Source organism: Psammomys obesus, unplaced genomic scaffold (assembly GCF_907164565.1).
Source record: "Psammomys obesus unplaced genomic scaffold, mPsaObe1.curated_primary_1811, whole genome shotgun sequence".
Taxonomy (NCBI): domain Eukaryota; kingdom Metazoa; phylum Chordata; class Mammalia; order Rodentia; family Muridae; genus Psammomys; species Psammomys obesus.
Window position 1 is genome coordinate 9,947,395 of NW_026596125.1, and position 18,462 is coordinate 9,965,856.

At 40.6% G+C, this 18,462-nt stretch overlaps 1 protein-coding gene across 6 annotated transcripts in view; it reads right to left on the reverse strand.

Annotated features, from left to right (window-relative positions):
* Window positions 1–18,462, reverse strand: part of Sorcs1 (sortilin related VPS10 domain containing receptor 1) — a 512,909-nt gene that overhangs the window by 68,162 nt on the left and 426,285 nt on the right. For all 6 annotated transcript variants that reach the window (XM_055591505.1, XM_055591507.1, XM_055591508.1 and 3 more), the window contains exons 13-17: window positions 18,174–18,265; window positions 16,524–16,631; window positions 15,077–15,194; window positions 13,503–13,633; window positions 10,498–10,611 (exon numbers count right to left, since the gene is read on the reverse strand). In XM_055591505.1, the coding sequence (XP_055447480.1) occupies window positions 10,498–10,611; window positions 13,503–13,633; window positions 15,077–15,194; window positions 16,524–16,631; window positions 18,174–18,265 (563 nt within the window). The remainder of the gene's footprint in view (window positions 1–10,497; window positions 10,612–13,502; window positions 13,634–15,076; window positions 15,195–16,523; window positions 16,632–18,173; window positions 18,266–18,462) is intronic.

Here is an 18,462-nt window from a genome sequence, read left to right on the forward strand (position 1 = left end):
TCTTAGTGAACAGTAATAGAAGCCTAGGCTCTCCACCATCCCTGGCATCATCAGCCAAATCTCTCCTTTTGTTTGCTGCTGTTCTAACCAATCATCACTTCAGGCTTTCCTAAATCCTGTAGCTACAGGATTCTGCTTAAATCCAAAGCAGGAGTCTATCCCCCTGGGAATCGGCCACGGAGAAGCCTGTTGGCAATTTTTTTTAAGCGCTCATTAAAACCCATTCTGAAACCATTTTATTTCTTGGATGAAAATGGTATCACATTAGCCCTACCAGACCTGTCCCTGAAATTTAGAAGAAAATTGTGCAGAAATGCAGAGTTAATTTACTCAAGTAAGCACACACCTGCTTTTTGCATCACAGAATGTTTCTATTTTCAACTCGGCAGCTGTCCCTGGGTCTGAGTTACATAAATGAATAATGCATTTAATATGTTATTAAATGGGGCTGCTACCTCCATAATAACAAGGCAACTTATGATTATGTTGGACCTGAGGTATCAATATTAAAGGGATGTATTCAGTTGGTAAAGCATTCTTCAATCTGCTATGAAGAAAAGCGCTTTGTAATGGCAAGGGAGTCTTTTTACAATTACTGAAAAGGGAACATTCTGTAAATGTGCCTTTGATATTACCTGTGGCTCATCAGCAGACAGGGCCTCATTACTCCAACAGCCGCAGTTTCAGATACTCTCTTCCTTCACATTTTGACGTCTCCCTAACCTTCTCGTTTTACCCATACTTTCTTTCATTTTGCTTTCTGTGCTGCCTGGAAGTCTTAGAAAAATGAATGGCATATATTTTACTTTGTGAACCTAAAACTGGAAAGAAATATTAAAAGCCACCATTTTCTGTGATTTTAATATTTGTCCTCTGTGCTTTTGCAGTGGTATTATTAGAATGCACATGTTTATGGCCATTTGCTTTATAGTAAGATGACATTATTGCCTAATATTGGTAGATCTCAACACAGTATTCTTTACTTTTAAATTTTACTTTTAATTGACAAAAAGTTTATATTTATGTCTATAATATTATGCTTTGATCTCAGTAGATGTGGTAGAAGGATAATGAAGGTAATTTCTATGTTCAGTATTTCACCAGCATGGCTAACCTTTTGTGGTAAGAATATAAAAGCAGAGGATCTTCCTTTTAATGTTTATATCCATTGAAAAATGTTACTGTCACCTCTAACCAGGGTAGCCTTTTCCCCCCATTAAATTGAAGTGACTGAGGAGACAGAGTCACAGCTACATAAGGTGTTAGGGGAAAGTGGCAGATGAGTGCTTGACTCTAAACAAGGCCTTTGTAACATACCTGTAAGGCTCAGAGAACATTTTAGAAGAGGGAAGGAATGGAAGAGCTAGAAGATAAGGAGGACTGCATGAGGCTACTATTGTCCTGCAAAACACATCCACTGACATCATTAACTCATGTTAACGGCAGATGCGGCACAAAATCCTGCCCTTCAACCCTCCAGTATAGGTGGAAAAGGGGCACTGAGGGCCTCACCCCTGAACTAATTACTGTAGGGAGAATATTTAGGTATTGTATGGATGCATTGCCTGTCAAAAACAGAAACAACTTATGGCCTATAAAAAGTGGGACATCTGGCAGGCAGAAAGGTTTCTGGGATAGAGCCAGGTGTGGAAGAAGACAGGTGTATGTTACCTGAGCAAAGGTAATCAGCAAAGGGGCAAAATGTGGATTAGTGTTAATGGGTTATTTTAAGATGTGAGCACATCTATGCACATCTAGCTCTATGACCTAGGTATTTGTAAATATATTTTGAGACTCTTGAATCATTATCCCGGGAGCTTGGGGCCAGGAGGAAAACAACCACCCTACTACAGATGGCAATTGCAGTAGTAAGCATGTAATCCAGAATTACTTTAAAAATCCAGGCTTAGAATACAAGGTCCAGTCATTAAGCCAAGAGTTCTGGACACAGGAGCTGGACCAGACATCCAGGCAAGGCCTTTTTAGCGACCTTTGCAGTGGTGTGCAGGCAAATGAGTGGAACTAGAAAAGGTCATCCAGAGTGAGGTAACCCAGACCCAGAAGGACACACATAGTGTATGCTCACTTACAAGTGGATATTAGCCATATAGTACAGGATAATCATGCTATGACCCACAGACCCAAAGAAACCAAATAAGTAGGAGAGTTTTAAAAAGGGTGCTTGAATTCCACTAAGAGGGAGAGGAGAAATAAAGTAGACACCATAGACATCAGAAGTGAGGGAGAGAGGGAACTAGGTGAGAGAGGATGAAGACGGGAGCGGGGGGAATCAAGTATGGGAGAGCGGGGATTGGGGTGAGAGGGCTGGGAAAGAGAAGGAAAATTGGTGTTCGGGCATCTGTGGGACAAGCTGGAGACCTGGGGTGTGGGAGGCTCCCGGAAAGGTGGGAGTGACTCTAGCTGAGACTCCTACCAGCCAGGGATATGGAGACTGAAGCTGCCACATCCTTTCATCAGGCAGGACTTCCACTGGAGGGAGGGGTACACCAATCCACAAAACCCTTAACCCCAAATTTGTCCTGCCTACAATATGTGCAGAGGTAAAAGATGGAACAGAGATTGAGGGAATGTCCAGCCAATGACTGGCCTAACTTAAGACCTACCACATGGGAAATACCCAACCCCTGGCACTATTAATAATACTCTTCTAACCTTGTTAACAGGACCCTATCATAACTGTTATCTGAGAGGCTTCAACCAGAAGATAATGGAAACAGATGCAGAGACCCACAGTCAAACATTAGGTGCAACTCAGGAAGTTAGGGAAAGGACTGAGGAAGTTGAGAGGTCAAAGACAACACAAGAAGACCTACATAGCCAACTAACCTGAGCTACAGAGACTCATAGAAGCTGAACCACCAACCAAAGAACATGCATAGGCTGGACCTAGGCCCTGTACATATATGAAGCTGATGAGCTGCTTGGTCCTCAAGTGGGTCTCCTAACAATTGGAGCAGGGGCTGTCTCTAACTTGGACTCTGTTGCTTCTCTCTGAATTTTGTGTCCCTAGCAGGCTGTCTTGTCTTGCCTCAGTGAAAGAGGAAACACTTAGTCCTGATGTGATTTGATGTAAGCAGGGTGGGTTGGTACCAGGAGCAGGGGGTCGGGTAGGGGAAGTGAGTGGGAGGGTGAAACTGGGAAGGAAAGAAGGAGTGAGGTTGGGGTTGGGATATAAAATGAACAAATAAATGAATAAATGGAGGAGGAGGGGGAGAAGGAAAGAACGACCTTGGAGGTGGGCTGAGCACTCCAGCAGAGGTTGCTGCAGTCTGTCTTGGACCAGAGCCTGAGGACACAGTGGCTGTGACTTCTCCCAAGCACAGCACAGTTAAAAGAGCGCTGTGAAACCAGCATCCCAGATCAGGTCCATGCGAGTAAAGAAGGAAAGCTGTGCAGAAGTGGAGCTGTTGAAAAGGCCTGGCCACAGACCTGTTTGTTTTCACTTTAACTTCCCTGGTGATTTCATCTTGCAGGGGCTAAAACTAGTGTTTTAAAACCAAATTGTTGAGTTTGAATTAAGGCACTCAAGAACATAAAAATGGAAATTTTACTTAACCTCTCTAAATATTTAGCATATTCACCTCTGACATAGGGACAATTACAAAACATTTTGGTAAAGTACTGAAGGGATTAAATAAATAAGAAGAATACATTAACAAGACATAGCACAGAGGCAGGGAAGAACATTTTCTGTTAGTGGGAGGTCTTGAGTGAGAGTCTTAAGTGTCCATGTAAAAGACAGTCGTGGAGGTCTTCCTACTCGGCGACCACACTGACTGGGGCTCACAGACAGCTGGATCTGAGAGCTCATGACAGCTGTACTAGATGTAATGATGTGATTCCAGTTCAGTGTAGACACTGTCTCAAAGCAACAGGGAGAGGGCAATGGATGGAGAATGCCCAGGGCCTTGCTCTGACCTCCACATACTTTGCATGAGTAGATGAAACTGCACACTGATGTCCATGTATCACACACACACACACACACACACACACACACACACACACACACACACGCAACTGTAGCAATACAGTTTTATGACTTTAAAATATAAAAATTATTAAAAAGGTTATATATATTAAATATTCTTTTTTAAAATAAAAGCCCTTATTCTTAAGACCACCTTAAGACCAAATCGAATTATTTCCATAATTTCATAAATCTTTCAAGATTTCTATGCAAGACATCCATATTCCAAAAAAATAAGTTGAGGTTCAAAATAGAGGTCCATAACACAGCCTCCCCTTGGTTTTCTAGCTGCAGCTCTTCTGTTGCACAGAGCACTTCCTGTGCTTGACAGTGGGATGCGGCAAGGCTCCTTTTACCTGTGTGTGCCTTCTGAGCTGGATGCTCATTTCTCCTGTCGTAATGTGACCCATCCTTTACACTTTAGCTTCGGTGTCATGCTTTTCTGTGAACTTCTTTTCTTTCACAGTATTTCTCCCATGTGAGGACCGTGTAGGGGTATAGCTCTAGGCCCTGTTGTCTCCCAGCTGGGCTATACTGTCTCTGGCTTATGATGCACAATAATGCCACTCACAGTGAGAAAAATAAAAGTCTCAAGTATTGGATTGTGCTTCATGCCTTTGCTTGCATGGGGAACCCTGCTTTGTTAGCCTGACCCTAGATGTATTGAAAGCAAGAAAAAAGAGCCAGCATTTTGTAGCATGTTTGAGCAGAACATGCTAAGGCTTGACGTATCCCCAGACTTTAGGACAGCAGGTGTGCAGTGGGAAGGCAACAGCGCACACATGTCCATGTCTGTGAATGGAAGGATCTACATAATTGCAGATCACTGGACCCGGGAGCAGAAGCTACAGCAGCACGGCTTAGTAACCATAGCCAAGAGTATTGATAACTCACTCCCACATCCAGAGAGACCACAGGAAGGATGTGTGGTGAAGACCCAGACTCTTGTCTGTGGCAAGCAGGGTAGCAGACCTTCTTGACAGCTACTGTCAGGAGGCATATGCAACTAAAAATGGCCATTTGAGCATTATGAGGACGTAATATGGCAAGTCTTTACCAGGAGTGGAAATGTGCCCACAGTTAGCAATGATTGTACAGGGCAGCTATAATATCTCTTTTCAGAAAGAATGGGCTTCCCTGGCTGACTAAGCAGATTTTCTCAGGTTTTTGTTGTTTGTTTGTTTAATGCAACAGCTCCCAGCACTTTTCCCTCAAACCAAGTATTCAGACATTGGAATTGAGGGCTTGATATGCACCGTAGCCAAGCCCATGTGCATAGAGTTAGTTTTATTTGTATGAAACAGAATAGAGCCCTGCAGAGACTGATACTCCACCCAAGGACAGTGTGTGGAGAGGACCTAAAACTCCAGCTCAGATGTAGCCCATAGACTCAAGTGGGGTCCCTAGTAAAGGGAGCAGGTGCTTTCTCTGACATGAATCAGTGGCAGGCTCTCTGATCACCTCCCCCTGGGATATGCAGTCCTACCAGTCCACAGAGGATGGCAATGCAAACAGTGCTGATGAGCCCTAATAGGCTAGGGTCAAATAGAAGGGGAGGAGGACCTCCCCTATCAATGGACTAGGGGGCATAGAGGAGAAGAGGGAGGGAGGGTAGGATTGGGAGAGGACAAGGGAGGGGGCAACAACTGGCACACAAATTGAATAATTTGTAATAAATGATAATAAAAAAACAGAATAGAAGCACAACTCACTTTGAATAGTAAATGAAATACAGCTTCATTTTGAAGACAGATTTGATGAAATAGTTCATATGGACACACTTGACTAAATGACTTACTGGAATCAGTCTTAAGTGGGACTCCCAGAATCCACCATCTGGGTCAATTTGTACAACTAAATCTCATAATATTTTCCTTCCCCTTAAGCATAAACAGACCAAACATTTTATTTTGAATCATCTAAATGAGTTAATAAAACGCCAACGATGAAGGCATCTGTAAACATCTACAACAGGACCTTTGTTTTGTGTAACCTGAGCGGCCCAAGATCACACGATGAAAAACTAGCAATGCCACAGCATCCCAGCCCCTGGGTGGGAATCTCTAATCCCAGCATCATCGACATGGGTGGGAGCAAGCATGTAAAGGAGGGCTCCCCACGACAGTAAGGCGCATCTCATCCACTTCCCAGCTGCTATGCCATCCCCAGAAAGAGGGGACACCTCATCTAGCCGACAGCTTCATAGCAGGTAACAATTAGTTTGTACCCACTGTGAGACCCCAGGAGTCTTGGCTAGAAAGCAGCTACACCGGCCCCTGCAGTGATCTGTCTGTAAATAACACAAGTGATTTCTTTTCTGTGGACTTTCAACACATGCACTACTTTTAAGACTAATTATTCTTCTTGATGCACACTGGAAAATCTCACAAAGTATAGATCAGACTGGGCATCGGGATCCACAGGTCACTTAGAATAGTCAGTTGGGAAGAACCTGAATTCCCTCACAATGAGACTGGAAACAAAAATTACACGGCAACATTAGATTAACCAAGGTCTGCATCTATGGCTGGTGGAGAGAGTATTATATTTATAAACACTATATTTTTAAAACATTCCAGTATATGGTAATAATATGGAAGTTGTTCTTTTGCTTCCATGAATATGTGATATTTTATTCATGGACCCATTAAATATTTTTATATAGATACTTCCCTTATGTTATTTTTTAAGTGAGCCTCTTGAGTAAACATCCCTATTATATATTAAGCAACTAACTATGAACAACATTGCTTGAATATTACTCCATGGGGGATTAAGGGATCCTATAAAGAAACTCCATAGATAGAAATTTCTACACATATTCTTATGAACACAGTTAGAAATAGCTCTAACTTAACAACCAGAAGAAATCTGTCCCTTAAGAAATCTGCCTTGTTTTCTTAGAATAAACTGGTCCCATATCTCCACTGTAATATGAAATAAGCAATGTCCTTTAATTTAGCAATTTAAATTTGCAGTTTTCTCCCTGATTACAAACAGTATAAACATTACATATATGTATAACCAGATAAGCTTATGCATTCACAAGTTGAGCTATATAGAGACATTGCTGGAGAGAAAAGAAAAAGGCGGGTGAGGGAAGGATTTAGGATTAACTCGTTATATACATGCAGTACAATACACAAATTAATGTGGTTTTCATCGTACTTGAAACAAAGGAACCGGTTCAATAATTAGGCAAGCTAGTTGTCGGGCCTGGCCAGTGCAGAGGGATAGACATGGTTCCTGGTTTACACATTTCTGGGATATCACATCCTAAGCAGGTGACATTATGACAGTGGGTGGCACATCATTTCCTAATCAGGTGACTTTATGGATCTTTGGAGAGTGCTGTTTCCAGTTTATAGATGAGCCTGGGAAGTAGATTAAATATGTCACTGGTACTAACACTGCAGTAGCCATTAAATATATCATGCATGTCTAGACTGAATATTCTTTCTCTTTTAATCCCCTCCTCAAGAGAAAGTGTCACAGCATGGTCTGGTGACTTGTATTTGATTGTTAATTACCCACCCCCGAGGTGTGCTTACTATCTTTCATAAGCAGACACTCACAGGTGCCCCCAAAACGACGTTTGTAATCCTTGCCTCCAAGTTATCCCTGATTTGCCAAATAAGTACCTCCACACCTGGGGAGGGCAGACAGAGGACACTGCGGCAAAAGTTTGCAGGCTTTGAGATCTGAAGGATCATGGGAAGGAGAGAGAGGTGAGGAGAAAGAAGGAGCCACCATCGGATAGGAAAGGAGCAATGTGGACTGGAAGGAAGAACTCTGAGAACGGCATGGAGAGGAGCTGCCCAGATGGAAAACATATGCAAGTGTTTGGGGCTTATAGATAGGTAGTAGCTCAGATTGGAATGATTAAGGCAGATAGCATGGGATAGAGACTGGGCAATAACAAGGTAATTTAGAGGAAAATATCTGCCTAGCCCCAGGTAACATAAAGTTTATCTAAAATCTATCAGCTGTCTTTGTGTTTTATTGATATGGTTCATAATAACCACCATAATAATTATAGGCCTCTTAGGCATTTAATAATAAATGTTATTAGTTATTTCATATTATCTACAACAACAAAGCATTGAATAATAGCTATAGGTGTGATCTATATATTACAAAATAATGAGTCTCATGCGCTTTAGGCTACATGTTCTCTATACCTTAACACATTTAATCATAAACTAAATGCAAATAGGAAATTCCCAAAGGTTAAGAAACTGAGGCATAAAAAAACAAACTTCAGGTAAAGATTAACAGCAAATAGCAAGGCACCCCTCTTTTGAACTAAATAAAACTTCTCCAATTATACTTCACTCTCAGTTCATCTCAGGTAGACCACCTGTTTCAGCCCCTTTGTTTGGATTCTGACCATGATAACGTGTGACAGTTGTGAGGGCAGAAAGAGAAAGCCACAGGGAGCCAACGGTGGAAAACAGCAGAGAGTTTCTGACATACTGTTCCATGTATGGACATCAGAAATCCTGACACCACTGGACCAAACAGCAAAGATGGAGGACACCTAGATGCTGTTTTCACTCATTTGCTTCTCATTACACCTATCTCTTCTAAATTCTGGCCATCATCCCTCCACCTCAACACTGTTAAGTTGATAAAAAATGTTGGTGTCTCCTCAAAATAACATTCTTATTGAGCATAATAATAACCTATGCTTAAACTTTCCATCTTGGTGAAGTAGGTGAATGCAGAAGCACTGCTATGTACAAAGAATAATTAGCTGATTCTAAAAGCAGATTAACTACATAGAAAACCATTACAAATAAATAAGCACACCACATCTCTGCGTGCACTCTCAGAGATGTGGTGCTCCATGCTTTGTTCATTAGGACCTGCAGTGATTAACCTTTCACTAGAAGACTTCATGCAGCTCACCTTCTGACTGTTTGTCTATACTCTGTGCTCTGCAACCTGACAAAGAGTGAGGCAGTCAGGTGTCTAATAAGCAACAGGCTATCAAGCATGTCCTGTCAGGCTAATCTTACGCTCCTGAGCCCTCTGCATTTCATCCTGCTGATACAGGCTCCATCCTGACTAGGCATGAGGACAAGGGTTAAAGGTGGCAGTGAAGTTGGTGTCAACTTGGCTACTTAATTCTAAAGGCTTTGACATTGTCCTCCAGAAAGTGGCTCTTGTGGCTCTTGCCACCGGGGTCAGCCTTATTCTTCATTTAACTGAATTGACCTTTCTCAACTTTCCTCTCATTTCAGTTTCCCTCTGGAGAATTCACTGGCATTGGGTTTTCAGGAGGATGGTAGTTGGTTAAGATGAATCTTTAGTCTGTGACTCCCCTGCGCATGCGATCAGCAACTACCGTTTTCATCTTTGTGAGAGAAACATTGGCAATGCCTGATAGGTGAGCCTAAGAAGAAATCAGTTGGCTGAATGTACTTTTCTCTATAAGCTAGAAAAAAACACTTCCAATTAACAAATGAAACCCTAATTATCTTGGAGTATTTTTAATACCCAGGGGACGTGGTAGAGACTGTTAATTGTAGCTTTGTTTTTAATGGCAGGGAAAAAAACAGAATAACCCAGATGTCCATGAAAAAAAAAAAGATAATTCTATAGTATTTAATAGGAAAGAATAAAAAAGGGATAAAAACAGCCCAAACTAACCAGATTTGAAAAGATGCTTAAGATATATTTTTGAATGAAAAAGGCAAATTAAAGAAGAACATAGCTGGTAGCAAATCATATAACAATCTTCCAAGTTGATTTTATGTATTTTTTCTTGGAGCAATTAATGGTTTTTAAAATGTGAAGAAGTGTTTGGAAACCTATACCAACAGATATATCACGGTTGTATGGGTAATGGGGCTGGGACTGGAGTGATGACCTAAATTAGATTTTTAAATATATACAACATTCTTTGTATCTCTTTTTAAAATTAAATATGTAAACCAAAAAGCTTAAGTGTCTGGACTGGAGAGGTAGCATACTATGCGAGCATGAGGAAGTACTGGAGTTCAGATTACCAGCACGTATGTGAAGAGCTAGGCGAAGTGGCACTATAAATCCTGAGGCACATAAATCCCTAAAGCTCATTGGCCAACCAGTATAGTGAATTGGTGAATTCTATCTTCAGTGGGAGATCCTATCTCAAAAAATCCCATTGAGAAGCAACTGAGGAAGACACATGAGTTCAGCCCCTGGCCTCCAAAACCATGTACCCCTGTCACCTGCGCGCGCACGCACACACACACACGCATACACACATGTCTCAGTCTCTGTGTGTGTGTTTGTCTGTCTCTCTGTCAGTTTCTCTCTCACACACTAAATGTTTAATGGCAGCAATATAGTGACAAGAAACAACATCCTGTCGAAAAATGCATTGTGTTAAAGGAAAACAAGTCCACTCTGTGATTAAAAGGAACTAAGTTTCAGCTAAGTTTCCTTTCAGAACTAAGAAACACTTGTAAATCGTCATCAGAGCTTGTCCCCTGAAGGCTACTACCACAGAAACTCACCCAGTGCTGTTGAGGTAGCTCTGTCCCAAGCTGCAGTCTTTTGACAGTGAGGACGGGTTGAACCAAAACGCTGGCAGGCACTGTCCATTACTGTGTCTCTCGTAGCCATAGTCGCTGTTGCAGAAATACCAAGACAAAATGTTTAGAACTTATTCAGAACTATTTCATAGCAGTCAACAACCAACTTCTAATCAGACAATAAAATGAGCGACATCATCCAAAAATTAAGGGTTTTTTTTAGTCTATACATTATCTATTGACCATGAAAATATCTTATAGGAGAAATATTCCCATTTAAACACCTTTAAGATAAAGGAGAAGCTTTGTTCTTGTGTAATGAGGAAGAGAATTAGGAACTAGGCTGTGTTGGGAGCTTGAGTCTCCGTGGAAACATCACTGCCGAGGTTAACAGCCACATGTGGCACAGTCCTCATTGCCTGTGATGTCTTTGAGATGCTCTTCCAAAACATCTGGTTGTAACAAGTAGAGCAGAGCCAGGTTTCCCTGCGTACAAGCCATATGCTTCAGAGTTACAGCCAAAAAGAAAATGCCCTTCAGGAGTATCTCAAACACTTCCCCAAGGAAAAGTTTTGTCCTCAGCAGTTAGCAGAGCCAGTTGGTACTAACTACCTTACATCTTGCCTCTGCATTGAAAGTGCTCAAAACTTTTTTTTTTCTCTTAGTCTCTATTCATGCTTGCTTCCAGGGGCCTCTGGTATTCTTGGCTTCTGGAAGATAAAACTGGGCACAGAAAAGGACCACAAATTTTACCTCCACAATCACAGAAAAATCACAGGAAGCAATGGGCAAGCATTAGCACGAATTGGCTCGTCTTTGTAATAGAGGTGAGATGCTGGCACATGCTGTGCATGTAGGGAGAAATGAGCCCAGCCCTGAGGGCTGTCATAGGACAGTTAGAACTGCAAATTCTGTACTTACCCTCTGGGTTAGTGCCTGGTTCAACACAACATGAATAGGAAGACTACAGAATAGCCACTTCTAGAATACCCAGTGTTCACTTCAAGGAAAAACCTTACAAAAGCTAGAGAGTGACACAGTAGCGCATGGGAAATATCCAGAGAGCCTGGCTAACAAGGAGCGTCCAGTGTCAGCATCTTTCATTACGTACTGTCAAGTAAGGCTATAGAAAACCCAGCTACTAGTGGAAGCTCAACAAGGGCATGGGGACCCTTCCAAAATATTTTTCAGATACCATGCAGTCACAAAAAAAAAAATCCATTTGAGCAAAAAAAATCTTACAATAACACTACATAAGACTCATTTTCTGCTCCTTCAGCCTGTGGGACTGGTAACAGACTCCTGTCACCAGAGGAATTCAAGGATCTGAACTAGACAGACATGCAAGATGAACACAGAAAGAAGCCTAATTCATTTCCTTATCTTATATTCATTTTGCCTTGAAAAACCAAATATTGGCTTATATTAAAATATTTTAGGAAAAAAATTTTCAAAGAGAAAAAATATTTTCATGAAAAAGAAGCAGAATATGGGATACCTTATCCCCATTTTCTCTTCTATTTCCTACTAGAGGAGTTTTTTGCTCTTTCTGAAGAATGGCTACTTCATAGCTCTTCCAGTAATGTAACTTACTGACTTCCTTCACAAATTCTACTTCAATAAATAGATGATCAAGAATTGGCCAAGCTTCAGAAAGAGGGATGTAGTGGATGACTTAAAATCTCATGTTAGGTATTTCTGTGAGTATCTTAATGGGTGTTAGTCCCAAGGGAAGGGTACGAATAAAATAAATTGATTGCAGTTATGCATCATTGACAGAAACCCAAGTTGGGGAAGCCTATGAGCTCCACTGCTGCTTAAGTTCTGATGCCCTCTAGCTAAGTGCAAAGAGCTTCAACGCTGGCTCTTGGTTGATTTTGCTTGCTTACTAACAAGGGAAAACAATGGTGGGTTATTGGTTTGACCACTGGCAGGCTTTCTCAGCACCACTAATTCAGAGAATGTCTCTAGTGGTCACCATTAAAGACTAACTTTTCTACGACGTGAGATGCCTGTATAGAATGTGCGCCTCACATAATTCACTCATGTTCTGGTGATTATACATGTGGCCTGTTACAGGTACAGCTAAAATCAAAATGACAAGAATTAATAGTTTACATATGGTTCAAGTTTCAAGCATTTAACTTTTACATAAATATGTATTTCTTGTTTCCTCTAGTACGTATTCTGAGATAGATAAGAAAAGTGTAAGAGAAAAAGAGCAACAGAAAATGTAATGGATTAATATTAGTCTTCTTCAATAATTTTTCAATTTCACCTGAACATAAAACTTCGACCAAGAACAAGGCAAGAGCATTGTTGGCTCTACCATATAGATTTCTTCTTGTCGAATGCTTGGGAAGAATTACACTGCTCTCTGTGTTTAGCTGGAACCTCCCAGTGTCTCTCTGCCTCTCCAGTTTAAACTAGCTCTATTACCACTCAGCTCACAGGGTCAATTTGAGTCCACTCTTGCATTGAGTTCATAAATGTCACTCAACACTCTCATAAGCTGTGGTTAGTTGACCACCACAGATTGAAAACGTTCAGGGACAGAGAATTTATGCCTTTTAAGGTTATTATGCCTACTAAGGATGATAGATTCTAGAAAGAATTTTTGTGGCACATAAACATATTTGCTCTCTGAGAACACCAGTTACTACTTTACATGCTGCTATCTAAAGCAGCTTGAGAGAGGTCTGGCTGCTCTTTTTTTTTTTTTTTCTCTGAGAACCTTCATCAGTATGAAAATAATTACCAACCATCTTGTAAGGCCTCTTAAAATTCAAAGAAGAAACTGTTTTCTTTTGAAAAAACACATTCACACAGCTAATAAAAACCATGACTCTGCCAAGAGAGAATTTTATAAAAATATGAGGCATGCCACTTGGCTTTAGTTACCACTCTCTCAACTCTAAGCTTTTCCTGAGGAGCTTCGTGAACAGCACATTACTGGACAGCTCTGTCAGGTGGCAATAGAAGCTCACCAGTCAAAATCTGCCTCTGTACACACGCACGGCTCAGACTCCATGGCTCCTGCGTACTTTCCTTGCATACACTTCCGCTCAGATTTCCGCTTTTTATATATCCTTTTGGCTCCCATAATGCATGCTTCCCCCTGCAAGGAGACAAATATCACACAAAATCGAGCATGTAAGTTAGGCTTCTATTGCAATGCAATGTGGTTTGGGGAGATATGCAGAAACTTTAATATCAATACAATGTGTGTTGTGAAGTAGGAACACAAATGCAGCCTCCAAAAACAATGCAGATTTTTCTAATACTAGCCTTAACTCCTTATATAGCAAGCAAGACTTTGTTTGTCAAAGTGTTAGGCTTAGTGCAATGAAGGGCACACAGGAATGTGTAATAACCTCCAACTTACAAATTATTTGCTAACCTATAAAAATTAAGTTCAGTTTTCGTATTACAAAGGATTTATACAATTGGTCCTTTTATGAGCACATGAAATAGGAGCATTGCTAAGAAATATAAATGCCCATTTTATTTCAATTTATTATGTTTCTTTCCACATAGCTTTATAGCACGGATTTTATGATCAGCTACCAGACAAGAAAGAAAGCTAAATTCAATCTTTTCCCAATCAGTCAATCAATCAATCAATAAAAGTTGTGACTATCACAATGTGCAAAACTATCACAATGTGTAAAAACAACAGTAATGTGTGTGAAAAAGCGATTGTTGAGCCTCTGAATACAGTGAGTGTGCCTTGCTAATGCTGCACCCACGATCAAATACAGCACCTTTATGTTTGTGAAAAATCAGAGGAGATTTTTTTAAATGTATTATCCCTGGCCTTTACCGATGAAGCTCACTTTAACTGCTCCCAGTCAGCGTATGGGTGTGCGATGTTTTACTGCCTGAATGTGGGCACGACTTCCTGGTGGGTGTGTCTATCGTATCCTCTGAATGGCCTGCAGATTGACTTCTGCCTTGGGAAATCAAAGAGAGAAGCTCTCCTCCAAGGCTTGTGATCTAAGATGAATGACTGAGAGGGATGATGGAGGACAGTTCTCTATTAACAATTTCACATTCTTATACCGTACGTATTTCAGAGGAGGCAGGAGCCACTATAGACTCCTTGGGAATCAGGGAAATGTGGAAGGTCTCTTCCAGCATCACTCACTCAGCCTGGCTTGATTATTCCATGCCTTAGCTCTGTTTGCTCGTTGGAACTGAAAAACCATCGCTCACTCTGCCTCTATCATGCAGCCCTATGCTACACTGAGACAAATTATGTTTGGTGCTCACTGCTGACTTGGTATTTCATTGTGAGATGTACACCTAAGCAAAGCCACTTGAATTTTTATCTTATTCTGTCCTAGCATAACCAAAACAAAACAAAACAAAACAAAACAAAAAAACTCCACAACGGGATAAAAATGTTGTGTTTGCTTATGCTGTGAGACATAAAACATGGAAGAGTGAAATGGACATTGTGGACCTGAGAACTCCAATTCTTAAGCCTTAAGGAGTAGCAGTTTTTCGACACTGCCTCTGCCTTCTTCCCAAGGTTTAGACTCATCTCTCTAATTCTTACCTGGCTGTGTAACTGCCATGGTCTGTAGTCTTCTTCAGCACAGCGTCTATCAAAAATGGACTTATAGTCCACTTTGACCAGCTGCCATTCAGAGCGGTGACTGAAGTGTCCAAACACTCTACAGGGTTTACAGTGATAGACAGTCACAATCATAAATATAATAACCTTAGTAAGAATAGTTTGTATTACATCGCCTGCTGTAAAGATGGTGTACTGCTTACAGGACATAGATCACATCTAATTGCCAAATACATTTATGAAAAGAAGGTTATATCATTAACTGCATTTTGCAGATGGATATATTGAAGCTCAAAGATTTTCTTTTTGCAAGACAGAAAAAGCAAAGTCAGGTCACTAGCAACCAAGAAAGCCAGAGCCCAGAGTATTTGGTTCAAAGTCACAACAATGATTTAGAAAATGTCTGGAGAAATAATCAAAAATATTATAATCTCAGTCTTCCAGCATAAACTTCTAAATTTTCTTGTTACTATGTCTGGTCCTATGGCTTCCATATTCTATTATCTCCTTATCAGGCCCTTCAGAAAGTGTACAATAGGACCAAGTAACTACAACTGCTCTCGCAGTGGGAATCCTGCTCCACTGTGGGGATTCAGTTAGTTATACAGAATTTATTCACGAGACGTAATTGTACATAAAGTTTACAAAGTAGCCTTTCCAATCACCTTCTCTGTCTGTGAAACTGTACTTTGAAAACACAAAGACTGAAGAAAAGCAAGCTGCTGAGTACACGTGCTGTGTTTGCCACGTACAATAGTGAAAGTATGGCTACTGGGCATTAGATTTTTCTTGTCTTACGTCATTGTTAAGTGAGGAGGTTTACATATGTGTCAATTGTTCACTTTGATTTTGGATCAACTACAGTGGAATTGTGTTGCCAGGTTTTTCCATGGCCGATTTTCTAAAAGAAGGGACTGTGTTTCATATTGCAAATTCTATTCAAGTTTTGAAACCCGTAGGCAGTTGAGGCATTAATCAAGTCTCTCATGAATTAATGATCATTACTTTTCAGACAAAAGTTAGTGTAAAATTTAGCCTTGCAAAGCTAGTCGTTCTTAGTTTCCTCGATCTGCCTCACAATTATATAAGGCAATGAGTGAGGGGAAAATGAAATGTCATGGCCCTAAACATCTAGAATATCCAGTTTTCACATTATCATTCCATTTTAAAAATATATAATCTTTATTTTTTTATTAAGACAGGCCTTGTTAATTTTCTTAAACTTCTTGAGTACAGAAAGAAAAGATCACAGTTCTCTTCCTACTATCCCTCTGCTTGGGTCGTTTTCTTCTTTGCTAGAGGTTCTTGAACTAAGATGTACTAACATTGCCAATAACTTCCAGACTAACAAATCCAACGGGCTCAACTCCAAAACACCTCTCTATGTTTTCTGTATCACTGTATGAAGGAATTGCACCTCACCACTTACGTCATGATTAGTGTTTCTTCTCCAGGCTCCCCCAAAACCCCATCCACAAAAAGTGGAATGGATGTGAAACTGTATTTGCTCCAAGATCTCCCTTCATCAAAGCTCAACCTAGTGGCAAAACAGTTTAATAGTCATCACATGTCAAAGGTAAAAGGTAATATCTCTGGGTAAAACAAGATATTAGTTACCAGCGGAAAAATGATAACAAAGTGAGACTTCATTACAAACAGATAATTTCATTATATCAAAAGAGAATAATAACAAAGATACTTCAGCTACTATAACCAGATATGCTGAGGCATGAATAAGGGAGAGCCACATGAAATGGGAATAATTTAATGGCAGGAAATAATTTAGATATTTTAAGTTCTTAAATCATGGAATTATCTCTAAATCTGCAATGTCTTATTGTTGGTACTGGGCATAGACAACAAGCAAGTTTGACAAAAATTTGACAAATCCAACTTTAAGTGATCATCTTATAGGAAAGCCTCACTTACATTACATGAATCATTGCTGACCTCACCGAATAAAAGAACAGACTCCTGAGGGCAAGGAAAGCCTGAACCTCTGTTAGTCTATTGTAATATGAATGTCTGTGTTCGCTTCAAAGTCCATATGCTAAAAATTAATTACTAATGGTATTAGGAAAGGGGTACTTGGGGAGAGTGAGGTTAAAGGTAGAGTCCTCAGGAATGAACCTGCTGTCTCATAGGAAAAGCCTTGGACTGCCCTGTCCTTTGTATCATGTGGAAACACAGCAACAGGCACCATTTCGGAATCAGAAAGTGGTTCCTCAGCAGACATGGACCTGGCCAGAACTTTTAGCTTATACTTTGAGCAGACAAAGCCATGAAATGATTTTTTGTTGTCCGTGAGTTCTCTTGTTTGTGGTATTTGGATATAGCAGCCTGAGCATCAGCTGAGACCACTGCACAGGAGGCTACGTTTTACTCCATCTTCCTGCAGGTGCCTCCCCTCAATATTTGCACTTGCTCATCTTTTGCAGTTTTCTCCTGAGGTCATTAATACACACAAAAGTGGAAGTAAAATCAGGTTTTAGACTTTGCACAAGCACAATATGCAGAGAACCACTTCCAAATATGTATAAGTAAGAACCCTGCAGACATTAGGCCTTGGACATCCTTCAGTACAAGACACAGAGAGGTTTGTATAATATCACCTCATTAAAGGGACCTAAGGAAGTCACACAGGCAAAACGAGATAGGAGCAGAACTTCAAGCCTCTGCGTGGGATGCACAAAGCTGTGTAGAAACTGCACTTCATGAAATGCCCTTTTGGATGAATGATTGCAAGCACTGTTGCCACTCAGAGATTATGAGATACCCTGAAAGTATTTTCCCTGTGTGATGGGCTGAGGAACTAAGGAAATGATACAGGCATTGCCACATTTGAAAACCATAATGCAATTGATCTCTTAGGAGCTGAGACACTTACCCATCCTTCTAATTTGCCCACAACTTCCCCTTTTCAAAAACATAGGTCACAATCTTATTTCAACAGAACAAACATTAAATTATGTACTAGTAGAAGATGTTAGCTAGAACAATCACAGTTATATGATTTGGGGACTGATTCTGATAAACATAAATGACCATGTGTATTTTTCCTAAGCTGGAGTGCCCTTACCAAAGATGTCGAATTGGGAGAGATGTGTGCTTCATAGCAACCAGGACACCACCTTGATCTAGGTACAAAATGCTGTGCTCTTCTTCAAAGATCTGGATGAGAAAACAAAAGAATACACGGGCATACATTAAATCTGTACCTGGTGGTCAGGGCACACAAAATCAGACTACATAAGAAGATTAAAATATCTCTCATAGAAAGAAGTTTCCCCTAATATTTGAGAAAATGCAAGCAATAAAACAGTGCTTCTCAACATGCGCTACATCCCACTGATGCGATATCAGGCAAC